This window comes from Peromyscus californicus, unplaced genomic scaffold, assembly GCF_007827085.1.
Source record: "Peromyscus californicus insignis strain IS unplaced genomic scaffold, ASM782708v3 Scaffold_20__1_contigs__length_68692818, whole genome shotgun sequence".
Classification (NCBI taxonomy): domain Eukaryota; kingdom Metazoa; phylum Chordata; class Mammalia; order Rodentia; family Cricetidae; genus Peromyscus; species Peromyscus californicus.
In genome coordinates, this window is record NW_026294503.1 from 3,528,622 (window position 1) to 3,543,157 (window position 14,536).

At 40.9% G+C, this 14,536-nt stretch overlaps 1 protein-coding gene across 1 annotated transcript in view; it reads right to left on the reverse strand.

Annotated features, from left to right (window-relative positions):
* The window catches only part of Rgs22 (regulator of G protein signaling 22), a 137,807-nt gene that overhangs the window by 63,016 nt on the left and 60,255 nt on the right, over positions 1-14,536 (reverse strand). Inside the window, 2 exon segments of the mRNA XM_052747618.1 lie at positions 8,431-8,561; positions 13,513-13,687. Coding sequence (XP_052603578.1) covers positions 8,431-8,561; positions 13,513-13,687 — 306 coding nt within the window.

The window sequence follows — 14,536 nt, forward strand, 5'->3', positions numbered from 1 at the left end:
ACAGAATGCAATCAAGCTCTGGATCCAAATGCTCCACATGTACATCCTGTAATTTCTTTTCCACCAAAACCAATTCTCTCTCAGCTTCAGCTGATAATTCTCTTGGACTATTTAAGTCCTTCTCACCATTTAAGATTTTGAACAAATTACTCAGTTCATCATTTTTTACCTCAATAGTGGGTCATAGACTGGGAATGTCTCCTAGCAATCTTTGAAAGTCATTAAGAGTCCACAATCAACCTCTCCTAATTTGCACCTTTTTGGGGTCTAATTTTTGGAGACCTATTTTGTATCCTAAATAATTAATAGAATCTCCTCTTTATACTTTTTCAGGAATAATTTGAAATCTCCAACAAGGTAAAATTTTGTTTACTTCTTCAAACATTCTTTCTAAGGTATCTGCATTTGAATCATCTAGTAAGATGTTGTCCATGTAATCATAACCTATAGATTGAGGAAACTGTTTATGTATCATTTCCAATGGATGTCATACAAAATATTGACACAGGGTGGGGTTATTTAACATCCCTTATAGGAGAACCTTCCATTAATATCTCTTAACAGGCTGAGAATTATTATAAGTAGGCACTGTGAAGGCAAATTTTTTTCTGTCTTTTTCTTGTAAAGGTATAGTGAAGAAACAGTCTTTTAAATTGATAACTATAAGAGGCCATCCTTTAGGTAACAGAGAAGGCAGAGGAATGCCAGGCTGCAGAGAGCCCATTGGCTGAATTACTTTGTTAACAGCTCTTAGATCTGTTACCAGTCTCCGTTTTCCAGATTTCTTTTTAATAACAAATACAGAAGAATTCTAAGGTTTGGTTGATTCTTCAATATGCTGAGAATTTAGCCTCTCTTGCCAGCTGTCCTAAGGCCTGTAGTTTCACTGACATCAAAGGCCATTGCTCAACCCATACAGGTTTGTCTGTCAACAATTTTAAAGGTAGGGCTGTTGGTGCCTTTGAAAGATCAGCAGCTGTTATGCCCTCTTCTTGTACAACTTGAATGGTATGTAACTGTTCTTTATAATACCTTCTAATATATTTCCCAGAAACATACATTAATTTATGGTTTATTTCTGAGATTGGAGGAATGTTAATCTGAGTATTCCATTACTGTAATCAATCACATCCCCATAAATTCATTGTTATGTTAGCCACATATGGCTTTAATTTTTCTCTCTGTCCTTCTGGCCCTATACATTCAACCCATCTCACACTCCATTTTACCTGAGATAACATTCCAATCCCTAAAACCTGAACAGTTACCTCCTGAAGAGGCCAATTTGAATGCCAAGATTCTGGTGCAATTTTGTTATGTCCACACCTGTGTCTACCTTCAATGATGATATTATTTATTCACAGTTTTAATTTTGGTCTTTGTTCATTTATAGAAGTTTGCCAAAATATTAGCTTTATGGTTTCTCCTGATTTTTTTTGTTCCCTCTTTTATAGCTGTCCTATCATCCAGAGCAGTATGGTTTCTTACAACAGGCTTTAATTGCTCTGAGAAGGTGTTTCCTCCACAATGACAGGAAATCACTGAACCAATGGGGGCCTGTGAAAGGCCCCCCAAGGTGTTTCATGATGGCAAAGGGTTACCTTGTCTGTCCCTTGTTGATCTACATTCATTAGTCCAATGCCTGCCGTTGCCACACCTTCTGCATAATCTAGAAGCAATTGTAAATTGTTTCTTTAAAAAAAAAAAACATTGTTTCTAAGAACACCCTGTTTACAATTCATTTTTAGGTGACCTTATTTACCATAGTTGAAACACCTGACATTTCAATTTTTCTTCCAACTTCTGGAAATCACCTCTCCTGTCCAAGCATCATCATGGTCATGAAATTCAATATTGATTATATCTTGGATCCATTCCTCTAAGGGTGCTGATCTTTCCTTTAAAGGCCTAATTATCCTTTTGCATTGTGCATTATCATTTTCAAAAGCCAAAGATTCAATTATTATTTGCCTAGTTTCTGGATTTGTTATCATTTTATTTACTGCTGAAGTCAATCTTTGTAAGAAATTAGTGAAGTTTTCTTTTGGGCCCTGTATAACTTTAGTAAATGGCTCATTTTTCTTTCTTCTTCAATTCTGTCCCAAGCTTTCAAGACTGCTGTGTGGCATAAAGCCAGGGTGTGGTCATCATATAGAGACTGGCTTTCTACATTAGCATAATCTCCCTCTCTAAGAGTTGATCTTGGGAGATTTCCATACCTCTAGCCCTACTTTGTTGTTCAATGATCTTAGCCTAATCTTTCCACCAGGTCCTCTATTGTAATTGAGCACCAGGCTCCAAGATTGCTATAACCAAGTTTCTCCAGTCTTGAGGGATAATCTATTACAAGTTGACCACAATTTTAACATCTGCTTTACAAAAGGTGAATGCACGCCATGTAAGACTACCACTTCCTTGAATCTCCTTAAGTCTAACATTTGCACAAGAGTACGTTCAGCTCTTACACAGCCTTGGGTATATCTATCATTTGGCAGTTCCTGTAAGGCTACTGGATAAATTAAGGTTGGCTGTTTGAAAACATTAGGATGTTTCTCTCTAACCTTGTAATGCAACACTAAAATTGGTTCTCCTTTACATTCCTCTGTCTGGGTCTGATGATCTGTTTTTAATAAGATTTTCTAAAACTTGTATCTTAGCACTTATATTAACCAACTTTTTAGTGATAAAGCAAAAATGATAAAACTGACAATACTTATAATTGGCATTACATAAATCCAATCTACATTAATTATTCTCTCATGTAACAGTTCCATTTTCAAACCATCCAGCAAATTATATACAGAGACCTAACTCCCTCCATTATAAGAGTGTTCCCAATTTTTAATGTGGGGGAAAAAATCTCTCTGTGTCTTTTTTTTTAACTTATTCTCCCCTTTAAGAAATCCCAATTGTCTCACCAAATCTGCCTGTCTCACCTTTACTGACAATGACAGTGAAGATGTGAGGTCGACTGCTTCTGTGTAGAACAGTAGAAGCCCAAGCAGGTTTTCAGGGCAGCTACCTAGTTTGTCAGCAGCACAAGGAGGGGGTCCAGGAAAACCCCACAACCCACTGGGAGAGGGAACCCACTGTCTGAAAAATGCACATAGGGGATCATGGGGAAGAAATATGTGCAGCTGGAGCTGCCTAAAGACAGAGTTGGCTGGTGTTGAGAGGCTAACTCCAGCAGCATATTGAGCCCACGTGCCTGTGAAGCTTGTTGCAAAGAGGCTGTAACAAAAACTTAGCTGGTAGGGTAGTGATTCCAGTCATGTGCAGCTCCAGTCTGTGCCAGTGGCTGTAAAGCCACAGGCAAGCAGCTTTCATGAATTCATGCCCCAAAAGTTGGACACCAGATGTAGCACAAATTCTAATTGGGTCTTAATAATAAAAACCCAGAGCCAGATATTGGGGTAAATGCTGAAAAATCAGAGAGATGAGCAACCCGCAGCCACCTCTTACCTCACCAATACCTCAGCCTGAAAGGGCCAAACCCCTGTCTCTGCCTGCCTTATATTCCTCTCTCCACCCAGCTATATCACTTCCTGTTCCCTCCTCCCTAGTGCTGGGATTAAAGGCATGTGCCTCCCAAGTACTCAGATCAAAGGCATGAGATCTCAAGTGCTGGGATTAGAGGTGTATGCCACCACTGCCTGGCCTCTATGGTTAACTAGTGGCTAGCTCTGTATTCTGATCTCCAGGCAAGCATTATTTGTTAGAGCACAAACAAAATATCACCACAAGTAAAACATGAATTTTTCCCCTAAAACTGTGAACAGGAAAGCCTTAAAGTCTGGCCCAGATAGGGCAAGGAAAGAAACAAAAGGTGTCTTGAGTGGGGGGAAAAATGTTAAAATAATTGTAAGATGAATTGCTAAATAGTCTTATAAATAAAAAACCTGGAGCTAGACATTGGGGTGAAAAACTGAGAGACCAGAGGAATAGGACAAGCCACAGCCAACCTCACCTCACCAACTCCTCAGCTTCCAGAGAGAGCTACTTCCTGTATACCCACACCTGTGTGCCTTTCTGTTCTACCATCTTATTTCTTCTCTCCACCCAGCTGCATCACTTCCTCTTTCTGACCAGCTCTGTCACTTCCTGTCTGTCTGTACAGACCTCCAGACCTTTATGGTTAACTAGTGTTGGAATTTAAAGCATGTGCCACCACACCTGGCTCTGTTCCCAGTGTGGCCTTGAACTCACAAAGATCCAGATGGATCCCTGCCTTCTGAATGCTAGAATTAAAGGTGTGTGCTACCATTGCCTGACTGTTTAATATAGTGGCTGGCTTTTTCCTCTGATCCTCAGATAAGCTTTATTAGGGTGGACAATATATTGGGAGACACAATATATCACCACAAATGATCTTTACTCTCAGATAATATACAGTGTCTACAGAAAAAAAACCCTGCTAACACTAATAATTGAGTTCAGTTAGATCACATGATATAAGCTAAATGCACAAAAATAAATTATTTCTGTATACTAACAATGGACAGAACAAAAATAAAACATTTCATTCAAAATAGCCTTAAAAATGAAATATTTAAAAATCAAACTTTAAACTTTATCCTCCACATCCATTGACTTTAGACTATTATTCTCTTCCTAACATTTTTTTCGAGACAGGGTCTCACTGTGCTGTCTTGGTGGCCTGGAATTCACTGTGTACACCACACTAGGCTGGTCTCCAACTCATAGAAATTCACCTGTCTTTGCCTCCAAAGTGTATCACCACACCTGGCATGCTATTCTTTTTCTTTTACTTATTAGTACAAAAAATGCTTTTATTGTGTTCAAACAAATCTGAAACCAATAACATAAATATATATGATAATTCTCAGAGAGGTGAATTTTTCAACAAAAAAAACCCTCATCTATTTATTTTATTATATATTTACTCTGCAAATTTCACACTTGTATACAATGAAATATAATCATTTCCACCTTCCATTTGTCTCCCTCAACTTCCCCCAAGTCCTCTCCCTCATAACTCATGTCTTCTTTTTCCCTTGTTACAGCCAGTTAGGGCTGCCCATGTGTACATGGATATGGGACGTCCACGTCTACCAGTGGTTACACCTTCAAAGAAGACTCCCCCTCCCCCAGCAGTCTCACCTCCCAATAGCTCCTCAATGAAGGACGAGACTGGTGAGCATCTCCTTCATCTTTGTGGGGAACTTTAACTGCTTGATCATGTAACCACTGGTAGTGTGGGGTCAGGGCACACCCAGAAGACAGCATTTATAGCACTCCTCCCCGCCCTCCAGCTCTGAAATGCCTTCTGCCTCCTCTTCTTGGTGCTCCCTGAGTCTGGGCTGGTGTCGATAAAGATCCCCTTTAGGGTTGAGCACTTCCATCAGTTACGCATCTCTGTTCTGACTATTGTCGACCGCCAAGGGAAACTTCTTTAATCAAAGCTGAGAGCAGCCCAGTCTCCACCCCAGGTCAGCAGCGAAACAGCTACGAGCTGAGCGCCTTGGGGCTGTTACTCTTACTTCTAGCTCCATGTCTCATGTAAGTGTTCAAGACAAGGTAGCCCACATTGACTTAAAACTCACCATCCTCCTGCTTCAGCATCCTGAGTGCCGGGGTTATAGGCATGTGCCACCAAGCCCAAGTATGCACAAATTAAAAAAAGAATAAATTATGGAATATTATTCTGCATTAGAGGAACAAACTGTGGATACATGCAATCATGGGAATCATGCTGAGTGAATAAGGTCAAGTTCAAAAGGTTGTACTGTCGGGGTTGGAGATTTAGCTCAGTGGTAGAGTGCTTGCCTAGCAAGCACAAGGCCCTGGGTTCGGTCCTCAGCTCTGACAAAAAAAAAAAAAAAGGTTGTACTGTCATGATTCCATTTACATACCATTGCTAACAGAATGGGCTATGTGAATGTCTCTTGTTTCTAATGCTGTAATTATTCAAGACTCCCTGACCCTGACCTTAGCATTGAGCACTGAACTCAGCATCCCATGTTTAAAAGCAAACATGGTAACAAAAATATATATGCTTCCCTGTTTTGTTTTTTACTTATTTAACAATTTTTAATTTATGTGCGTGTTTACCTGCATGGATATGCACCACATGCATGCCTGGTGTCTAAGGTGGTCAGAAGACAGTATCAGATCCCTTGGGATAGGAGTTATAGATGGTTGTGATCTGCCAATGTGGGTGTGGGGAACTGAACCTGGGTCCCCTGGCAAGAAGAACACATGCTCTTAACCATGAGCCATCTCTTCAGCACTGCATATTTTTGCTCTTTATTTTGAGACAAAGTCTCATCTGCAGCCCAGGCCTGCCTTGAACTCGTTGGGCAGTCCAGACTGGTCTTGACCTGCTGCTTAACTTCTCAAATAGTTGGGATAACAGGTCCCTCCACCAGGCCCAGTTTCCTTTCTGATAATAACATGTAAACTACACTTCTCTCAAAATAAAAAGTTCAAAGAAGGGTGATCTGTACTAATTGGTTCATTTTCACCTTCAAAATATTTTTCCAGGTACTACCATCTGGCCTTGAATTCATGAAGTCAGTATTGGTTATTAGTCAATCTCTTTGTCATGGAAAAGCAAGCATTTAACCCGCCTACTTTGCAATACACTCCCTTAAAATCCCGCTTTGTCCTCCAGGACACTGTGCTGCTCCGCGTGTGTGTGTCGTCCACTCCTCGGGCCTCTGTAGGTCTCTTCTGCTGCCTCACCCACTCCACCTTACTAGACACTCAGTGACTCAGAGTTCCTCTCGGGCTTTTCTGGGCTCCAAACCCTTCCTTCCTTCAGTTGTTTTGGTCATAAATATCTCAAGCATATCCTAATGTATTAGACTTTTATTATGGTAACATTAACAGTTTTAACACACAAAATTTTTGTTGGCAAGGATATGGAAAACCTGGAACCGAATATACTTTTGACTCAGCCATCAAGAGGACTTTAAACTCTACATTCATTCATTTAATTCTAATTAAATATACACCATTGCCACATATTACATATGATTTGCTGTACCTATAACTTATATATCTATATTCATATAGGCTTTTCCTATAACTGAATGGATCATCTCCTTCCTCCAACTTTATTTTTCCTGTTTCTGAGCACAGGTTTACAAAAACTAATGTAAAATGGTTCTTAAATGAAAAGTTCAACTTCAGTGAAGAGAAATTTCTAAAGTCTATGTGCACATCAAAGGTAACATATATCATGTTGGTGACAGTATCATGAAGATGTCACTCTCATTCATACCAGAAAGATAACAAATTGTTACAATTCCTAACAGAGACAATTGTGTAATGCCTAAAAGAACTTAGCGGCTCTGAATTTGTCTTCATCCGTACATATGAATGAAATACAGGTTCTGAATTTGTCTTCATCTGTGTATATGAATGAGATACAGGTTCTGAATTTGTCTTCCTCCATATATATGAATGAGATATAGGTTCTGAATTTGTCTTCCTCCATGTATATGAATGAGATACAGGTTCTGAATTTGTCTTCCTCTGTGTATATGAATGAGATACAGGCTCTGAATTTGTCTTCCTCCATATGTATGAATGAGATACAGGTTCTGAATTTGTCTCCATCCGTGTATATGAATGAGACACAGGTTCTGAATTTGTCTCCATCCGTGTATATGAATGAGATACAGGCTCTGAATTTGTCTTCCTCCATATATATGAATGAGATACAGGTTCTGAATTTGTCTTCCTCTGTGTATATGAATGAATCACAGGTTCTGAATTTGTCTTCCTCCATATGTATGAATGAGATACAGGTTCTGAATTTGTCTCCATCCGTATATATGAATGAGATACAGGTTCTGAATTTGTCTCCATCCGTATATATGAATGAGATACAGGTTCTGAATTTGTCTCCATCCGTATATATGAATGAGACACAGGACTTACACCGTGGTGGTGGCAGGACGACTTTGTAAACACGCTGAAAACCAGACTGTATCACTTCACATCATTTCAGTTGCTAACTTTATTGTTAGCAACAATGAATTTTACTTCAGTAAAAAAGAACAAATGTCAAGTAATACATTACAAAATAAAGAATTGTCCAAAGCTAATATCAAAGGATATTCTTCCGGATAAAGAAAACATCTCACTGGGAATTTGGAGTGATATAAAGTGAGGAAACAGGAGCAGGAAGACAGTGCCCTGTTTTAGTGGTGCCAATGCTCTTCAGGTCCAGGTTCTCAAACTTGAGAAAACCTGGACTAGAAGAGAGCCCAGTAAGTATTAGAAGGCCCTCCTGGGAGGTCACTTACAAGTCCTGACTGTGGCTGGACACCAACACCGTCTCTTCTAACTTAGTGTAGGCAGGTCAATCCTGAGCCTCCAACACCTATTACTGAATCCTAAGAATTCATATTAAAAACCAATAAACGACTGCACTTAACATTAAAAACAACCTGAACCTACCCTTTCTCTGGCCCATCATCCTTAGAAGGAACTGGATGCAAGGACTCGCTCCTCCCAAATTTTTGAGCCCCTGTGCTTACTCTTGATAATTTCTTAGATTTAGATTGTTGAAATAAACCGATTTCTTCTCCCTAAAGTGAGAAGATAGTGAAATGGAAAATGAGCAAAAGGAAAACAGAGAGAATAAAGTTCTGCACATATACCTCAAGCTTGTTTTATCTCTAGACTTTAAGCTTCCCTCTACTGCCTACTAAATATCTCATTGAAATAGAAACGCTACCCTCTTAAACAGGCAGGTTTTATGGGACAGGCCGAGTGAAATACAATAGCAGTTCAGGCAATAAGAGGAACCAGAGGCTGGCTAAGTCCTTACTTCTAGGACCATAGAGGCAGACTCCTTCCTGGGAAAGAACTCGGCAGCCATCCCTTCTTCCAGAACATAGGTTTAAAACTTGTGTGGGAGAGCACCAGGAAGTGGTAGGCAGGGAAATAAAACCAACATGCTTGCTTAGCTATAACAAGGGATCTAGAATTTAATAGTACTGCATCTTTCCTTTTCAGGACATTTTATGTTTATAGTTATTTTTCTCATTCTTAAAAGTTTCTAATGGAACAAGCAGGAAAGATGGCTCAACAGTTATGAGCTGGTCTTAACTGGTTGCTCTTCGAGAGGGCCTGGCACTCACGTAGTGGCTCACATCTGTCTGTACTTCCAGTCCCAAGGGATTTGAAGCTCTCTTCTGGCATGCTCACAGTACACAGTTATACATGCAAACAAAGTACCCATACATACAAAAGTAATAAAGTATATTCTTTTTAACAAGAGTATAAGGAAAACTGTGCACCAAGGGCAGCTGGGAGCGCTCAGGCAAGCTCCAAGAGAGACCTTGGATAAAGAATAGTGAGTGGGACAGCGGAGGGGACCACTAGCAAAAGAGAAGAAAAGCCAGCCACGGGAAAGAGAACGGTGCTCAGGAAATGGGCTCAGCTGCTCTTCGCTGGTGGAGCTTCAGGTTAAGCCTGGGGGTGTGGTGCTTGTCTATAATCCCAGCACCCGGGAGGCTGAGGCAAGAAGGTCACAAGCTCAAGGCCAGCCTGGGCTACACAGCAAGTCCCTGTCTCAAACAAATTACAAATAGTTTTAAGTATTAAGCAACTGTTAATGAGAAATACTATAAGAGGCTGACCTTATAAGTAAACATATATTATATAAATATGGTTAAATTTATAGAAATAGAAAATAGAACAGTAGCTTCCAGGGTCTAGGGTGGGAGAAGGAGGCAGAGTAATCTCGAGGCTATGAAATCATTTTTATTTATGTATTCGAGGCAGGGTCTCACCATGTAGACCTGGCTGTCCTGGGACTCACTATGGAGACCAGGCTAGCCTCAAACTCACAGATCTGCCTGCCTCTGCCTCTCAAGTGCTAGGATTTAAGGTGTACATCACCATGCCTGGTCCATACATTATTTTTTAAGTGTGTGTGTGTGTGTGTGTGTGTGTGTGTGTGTGTGTGTGTGTGTGTGTGTGTATGCTCTCAGAGGTCAGAAGATCCTCTGGAGCTGGAGTTGTATACAGTTATAAGCTAGGTACTGGGAGCTGAACTCAGGTCCTCTGGAAGAGCAGCAAATTCTCTTAACCACTGAGCCATCTCTCCAGCCCCTCCTCATTTAAAATTAAATTAAAACATAGTTTAAGTGTATAATACATGGAAAATCCTGTTGGTAAGTTTTTGGATTTGAGTGTGTGTGTGTGTGTGTACACACACACATGCCTGAATGTATATGTATGCATAGCACACTTGTGTAAGTGCACACAGAAGCCAGAAGAGAGCATCAGATCCTCTGAAACTGGAGTTACAGATATTGGTGAGCTGCCTTATGTAGATGCTGGAAACAAAACCCAGTCCTTCTATAAGACAAGTGCTCTTAACCACTGAGTCATCGCTTCAGCATGTTGGCTCAAGTCTTCGAGTTTGGATGTTGTTTCTTAGCTGGCAGCCATAGGAACAGCAGAGAGATGGTTCAGCAGGTAGGGGTGCATACTGCCAACCCTGACAGCCTGAGTTCAGTCCCAGGGACCCACATAGTGGAAGGAGAGAGTCAACTCCGCAAGTTGTCCTCTGAAGCCCCCAGAGTGCTCTGTGGCATTTCACACACACACAAAGTGAACAAACAAATGTAATTTAAATAAGAAGAGAATAGAGTAAATGATGGGAGAAAACTAACAAGTCGCTGCTGGGGATGTCTTTCTGCAGGCTGTGAATATGTGCTGCTGTGATTGGCTGACAGCTGTTTGGCCTCTGGCAAGGCAGCTTAGAGGCAGGCAGGAAATCCAGACAGATACACAGAGAGAAGAAAGGCAGAGGGGAGAGATGTGAGCCAGCCGCCCAAGGAGCATATAATGGGATGTAAGTAAAGCCATGGAACATGTGGCGATACATAGTTAATAGTTATGGGTTAATTTAAGGTAAGAGTTAACTAGCAAGAGACCTGCCTTAGAGCATACAGTTTGTAATTAATATAAGCCTCTTTGTGTTTACTGGGGTCTGAGTGACTGCAGGACTGGGCGGGACACAGGAAAACTTCCAGCTACAAGTCACAATAAAACAGAAGAGGAATTACCCTTCACTGTGAATGTGTTGATGCTTACACACTGTATGTATCCATGTGCCAAATTTGTAGGACTACATATTAAAAAGACCATAATTTACTGGTTATAAAAGTTCCACTTCTCGCCGGGCGGTGGTGGCACATGCTTTTAATCCCAGCTCTCAGGAGGCAGAGGCAGGCAGATCTCTTTGAGTTTGAAGCCAGCCTGGTCTACAGAGCGAGATCCAGGAAAGGCACAAAACTACACAGAGAAACCCTGTCTTGAAAAAGCAAAAAAAAAAAAAAAGTTTCACTTCTCAGAGCATTTTCTGCCAAGGAGTGATAGAGCATGTTGAATGGGATCAGAACACATCACGTGGTGGCGGTGCTCACCTCAGGAAGAGTATAGAGAAGTGGCAGACAAGTCTGGTTTATGTTACTTTCCACACAAACTAAGCTCTCTCCACTCCTCGGACACTGCCCACTCACTGGAGCGTCTTTTCTTAATGTGTCACTTACGTTTTTTCTCCTCTACAACTGCTCAGTTTGATGATGTTTATCTAAATCATCAGATATCAACAGATGGCATGCTCACTGTACTGTGCCTGTAAGACATGTCTTTACCTAGTGTGGGTAAACTGCATGGGCTAAGACACTCAGTGCACAGGCGTGTGGTAGGGCCTCAAGGCAAAAAGCAGGTCAGGAAAAAGGAAAAAATGGATAAGAAAACAATAAAATGGGTAATAAAATAATGAAAAGTGTGGTCTCTAGTGACAAGAACATCACTCGGGAGAGGGAATTAGAAATGTAAGTCCTACTGATTCTTGATCTCTGGTGAAACCCAGGGTCTCTGCACAGGTTCTTTGGGTGACACTAAAAACCACCTACTAGCAGCAATGCTGAACACATAAATCACCTAGAATTTTATTAAAACACAGGTTCTAATTCGTGGCTTTCATGTTCACATGGGGCTGGAGATGTAGGTTCTAAGCCAACTCATTGGTTTCAGAGTGAGCCCAAGCTTTCCCAGGACAATGACATCAATCTGCGAACTGGCATACTTGGAAATTTCCTGGGGAGATTTCTAATGTGTACCTGGAGTTCTGAAACCGCAGAGAAAGAGACGCTGTGACCCTGCTGATGACACTGAAAATGTGTTACACATCTTGCTGCCTTCAAAATGAGACATGCTGACTAAAACAGCCGTGGGGCAGTTCTGTGTGGCTGTGTCCAGTAACAGAATATTCTGTGATACCCTTAAGGCAGTAAAGATGAGTGAGGGCCCTTACCACTGAGGTCAGTGCATCAATGTGAGAAAACACATAAGGTTACTTACTATTTCCTTCAATTACCGTCTCTTTTCAGACTTTCCCCTCATCTTCCTGTCTTTTGATTCTTTACTGTGTGCCCAGTTCCCTTCCTTTGGTTTTGGTGTGCTGCTTTCAGCCTGTCTACTCAATTCCTACTATATATACTACAGGACTATTCTATGCTAGGCTGTTCTAAGGACACGCACTCAACACAGAGAATTCCCTTGTATTCTAGAAGGAGGTAAAAGGCAACAAACAGGTGAATCATATGACTGTAAATTCAATAAAGCAAAGCAAGTCAGGGCAAAGGGCACAGACAACAATGGAGGATGTTCTGTATGTGAGAGCTTATGTGGAAGACAGTTCTCTCATTAAGTGATGGATGAGCTGCCATTCAAAGGATGTGAGAGGTAAGATTCATGGCTGTGTAGCAAAGGTGCATCAAACACAGGGAACAGAGAGTGCCAAGCCCTGTAGGTTCCATTGATGTTCAATGACAAGCAAAGAAACCAGTGTGACTGGGTTGGAGTAAACTGGGAAATGAGGGGGCGAGGCTAGCAGGGACCTGCACAGCCATGCACAGTTTTCAAATCTTATTCTAAGTGGAGAACTTCCAGCAGACAAGTGAGTGGCATGGCTGTTATGTCAGAAGGATCTCTCTGCTCACTGAACACACAGGGCCTTCCCTTCCTTCCTACCTGAGGTGGTGTGTATGCTGCAACAGCAAGAACTTGTGATAAATGCCAGTATCCATGGCTGCCTTGGTCATTTCTCATTGCTCTGATGAATTATGCTAATAATGGCAACTCAGGGGAGGAAGGTGGTATTTGGACTCACAGCTCCAGAGCGATTCACTCCATCATGGTGGGGAAGGCATGGTGGTGAGAACCTGAAGCTGGCTGATCACACTGCACCCACCTTCAGGAAGCAGAGTGTGAACAGGAAGTGGGGCCTGGCCAATAAGCCTTCAGGATCCAGCCCCAGTGACCCACTTCCTACAACATGTCCCCACCTTTAAAGGTTCCACAACCTTCCTAAATAGTGCCAAGTGGAGACAAATTGCCCAAACATGTAACCCTGTAGGGTGTAATTCACATTCATTCACAGCAGTTGGCAAACACCCAAGGATAGATGTGAACTGTGCAGTTACTAAAGAGTAGTTCACATACTGGACACCCTACCTGGACCTCAGGAACCTGTGGAATGCAAGACTTTGGTCTTAATGGCAGGAGGGTAGCCATCTGTGGGAAAGGATCAACATCCTTCCTTGGTTTCTCTTGACGGAGGCGCCAGAATTTCAGTTCAGCACTCGCATTCTTTGTTGAAGGTGAATGAGTAACACAAAATCGTGGTGCCCTGTTTATTGAAAAAAACAAATTTAAGGTTCAATATGTTACGATGAAACTATAACAAATCTCAGACTCAAAAGCCTACAAACCACATAATTTACTATCACGATTACTAACCCTTTCTGTTATTTTCCATTTCTTTTTCTGCTGGTTCACCTTAAAAATATTTTTTCTATACATTACTTCATTATACTTCATTCACTAATAGAAAAGGTAATATATATTAGAAAAATTCATAATATTAAAATTATCTGCTTGATAAGAAAAAGAAATGCATAAAACTATTAAGTAATTTAAAAATAACATAAAATGTGCTGTGGTAGTTTTAAAACAGTTTGGTATTTATTTATAATATCAAATAAAAACTGGTCAAATTAAGTTAATATTTAAAAATACATAAACTCATTTTATTTTTTGTTTTTGGGGTTTTTGTTTTGTTTTATTTTGTTTTGTTGTGTTGTGTTTTGTTTTTTTTTTTTTTTTAGGCAAGGTCCCTTTATATATCCCTGGCTGTCCTGGAACTCACTGTGTAGACCAGGCTGGCCTGGAACTCATAGATCCCCCTGCTTCTGCCTCCCCAGTACTGGGATTAAAGGCGTGCGCCACCATGTCTGGCTAAAAATATAAATGCTTGAGAATATTCAAGTTCACTACTGAAGTGGGCTATACTGCACATTTACATATTTTTCAAGTCTTATACTTTGAAGGCAGGAATTAATTTTACAACAATTTATATAAATGAAATCTGAACTCTGCTTCAGAAACTGAAGGAAAAGGCTGGCACAAGACTGAGCCCACACCAGTTGGAGGACTATCCTAGTAGTCAGTGCTCAAACCCTTTGTGGTACTCAGTGCT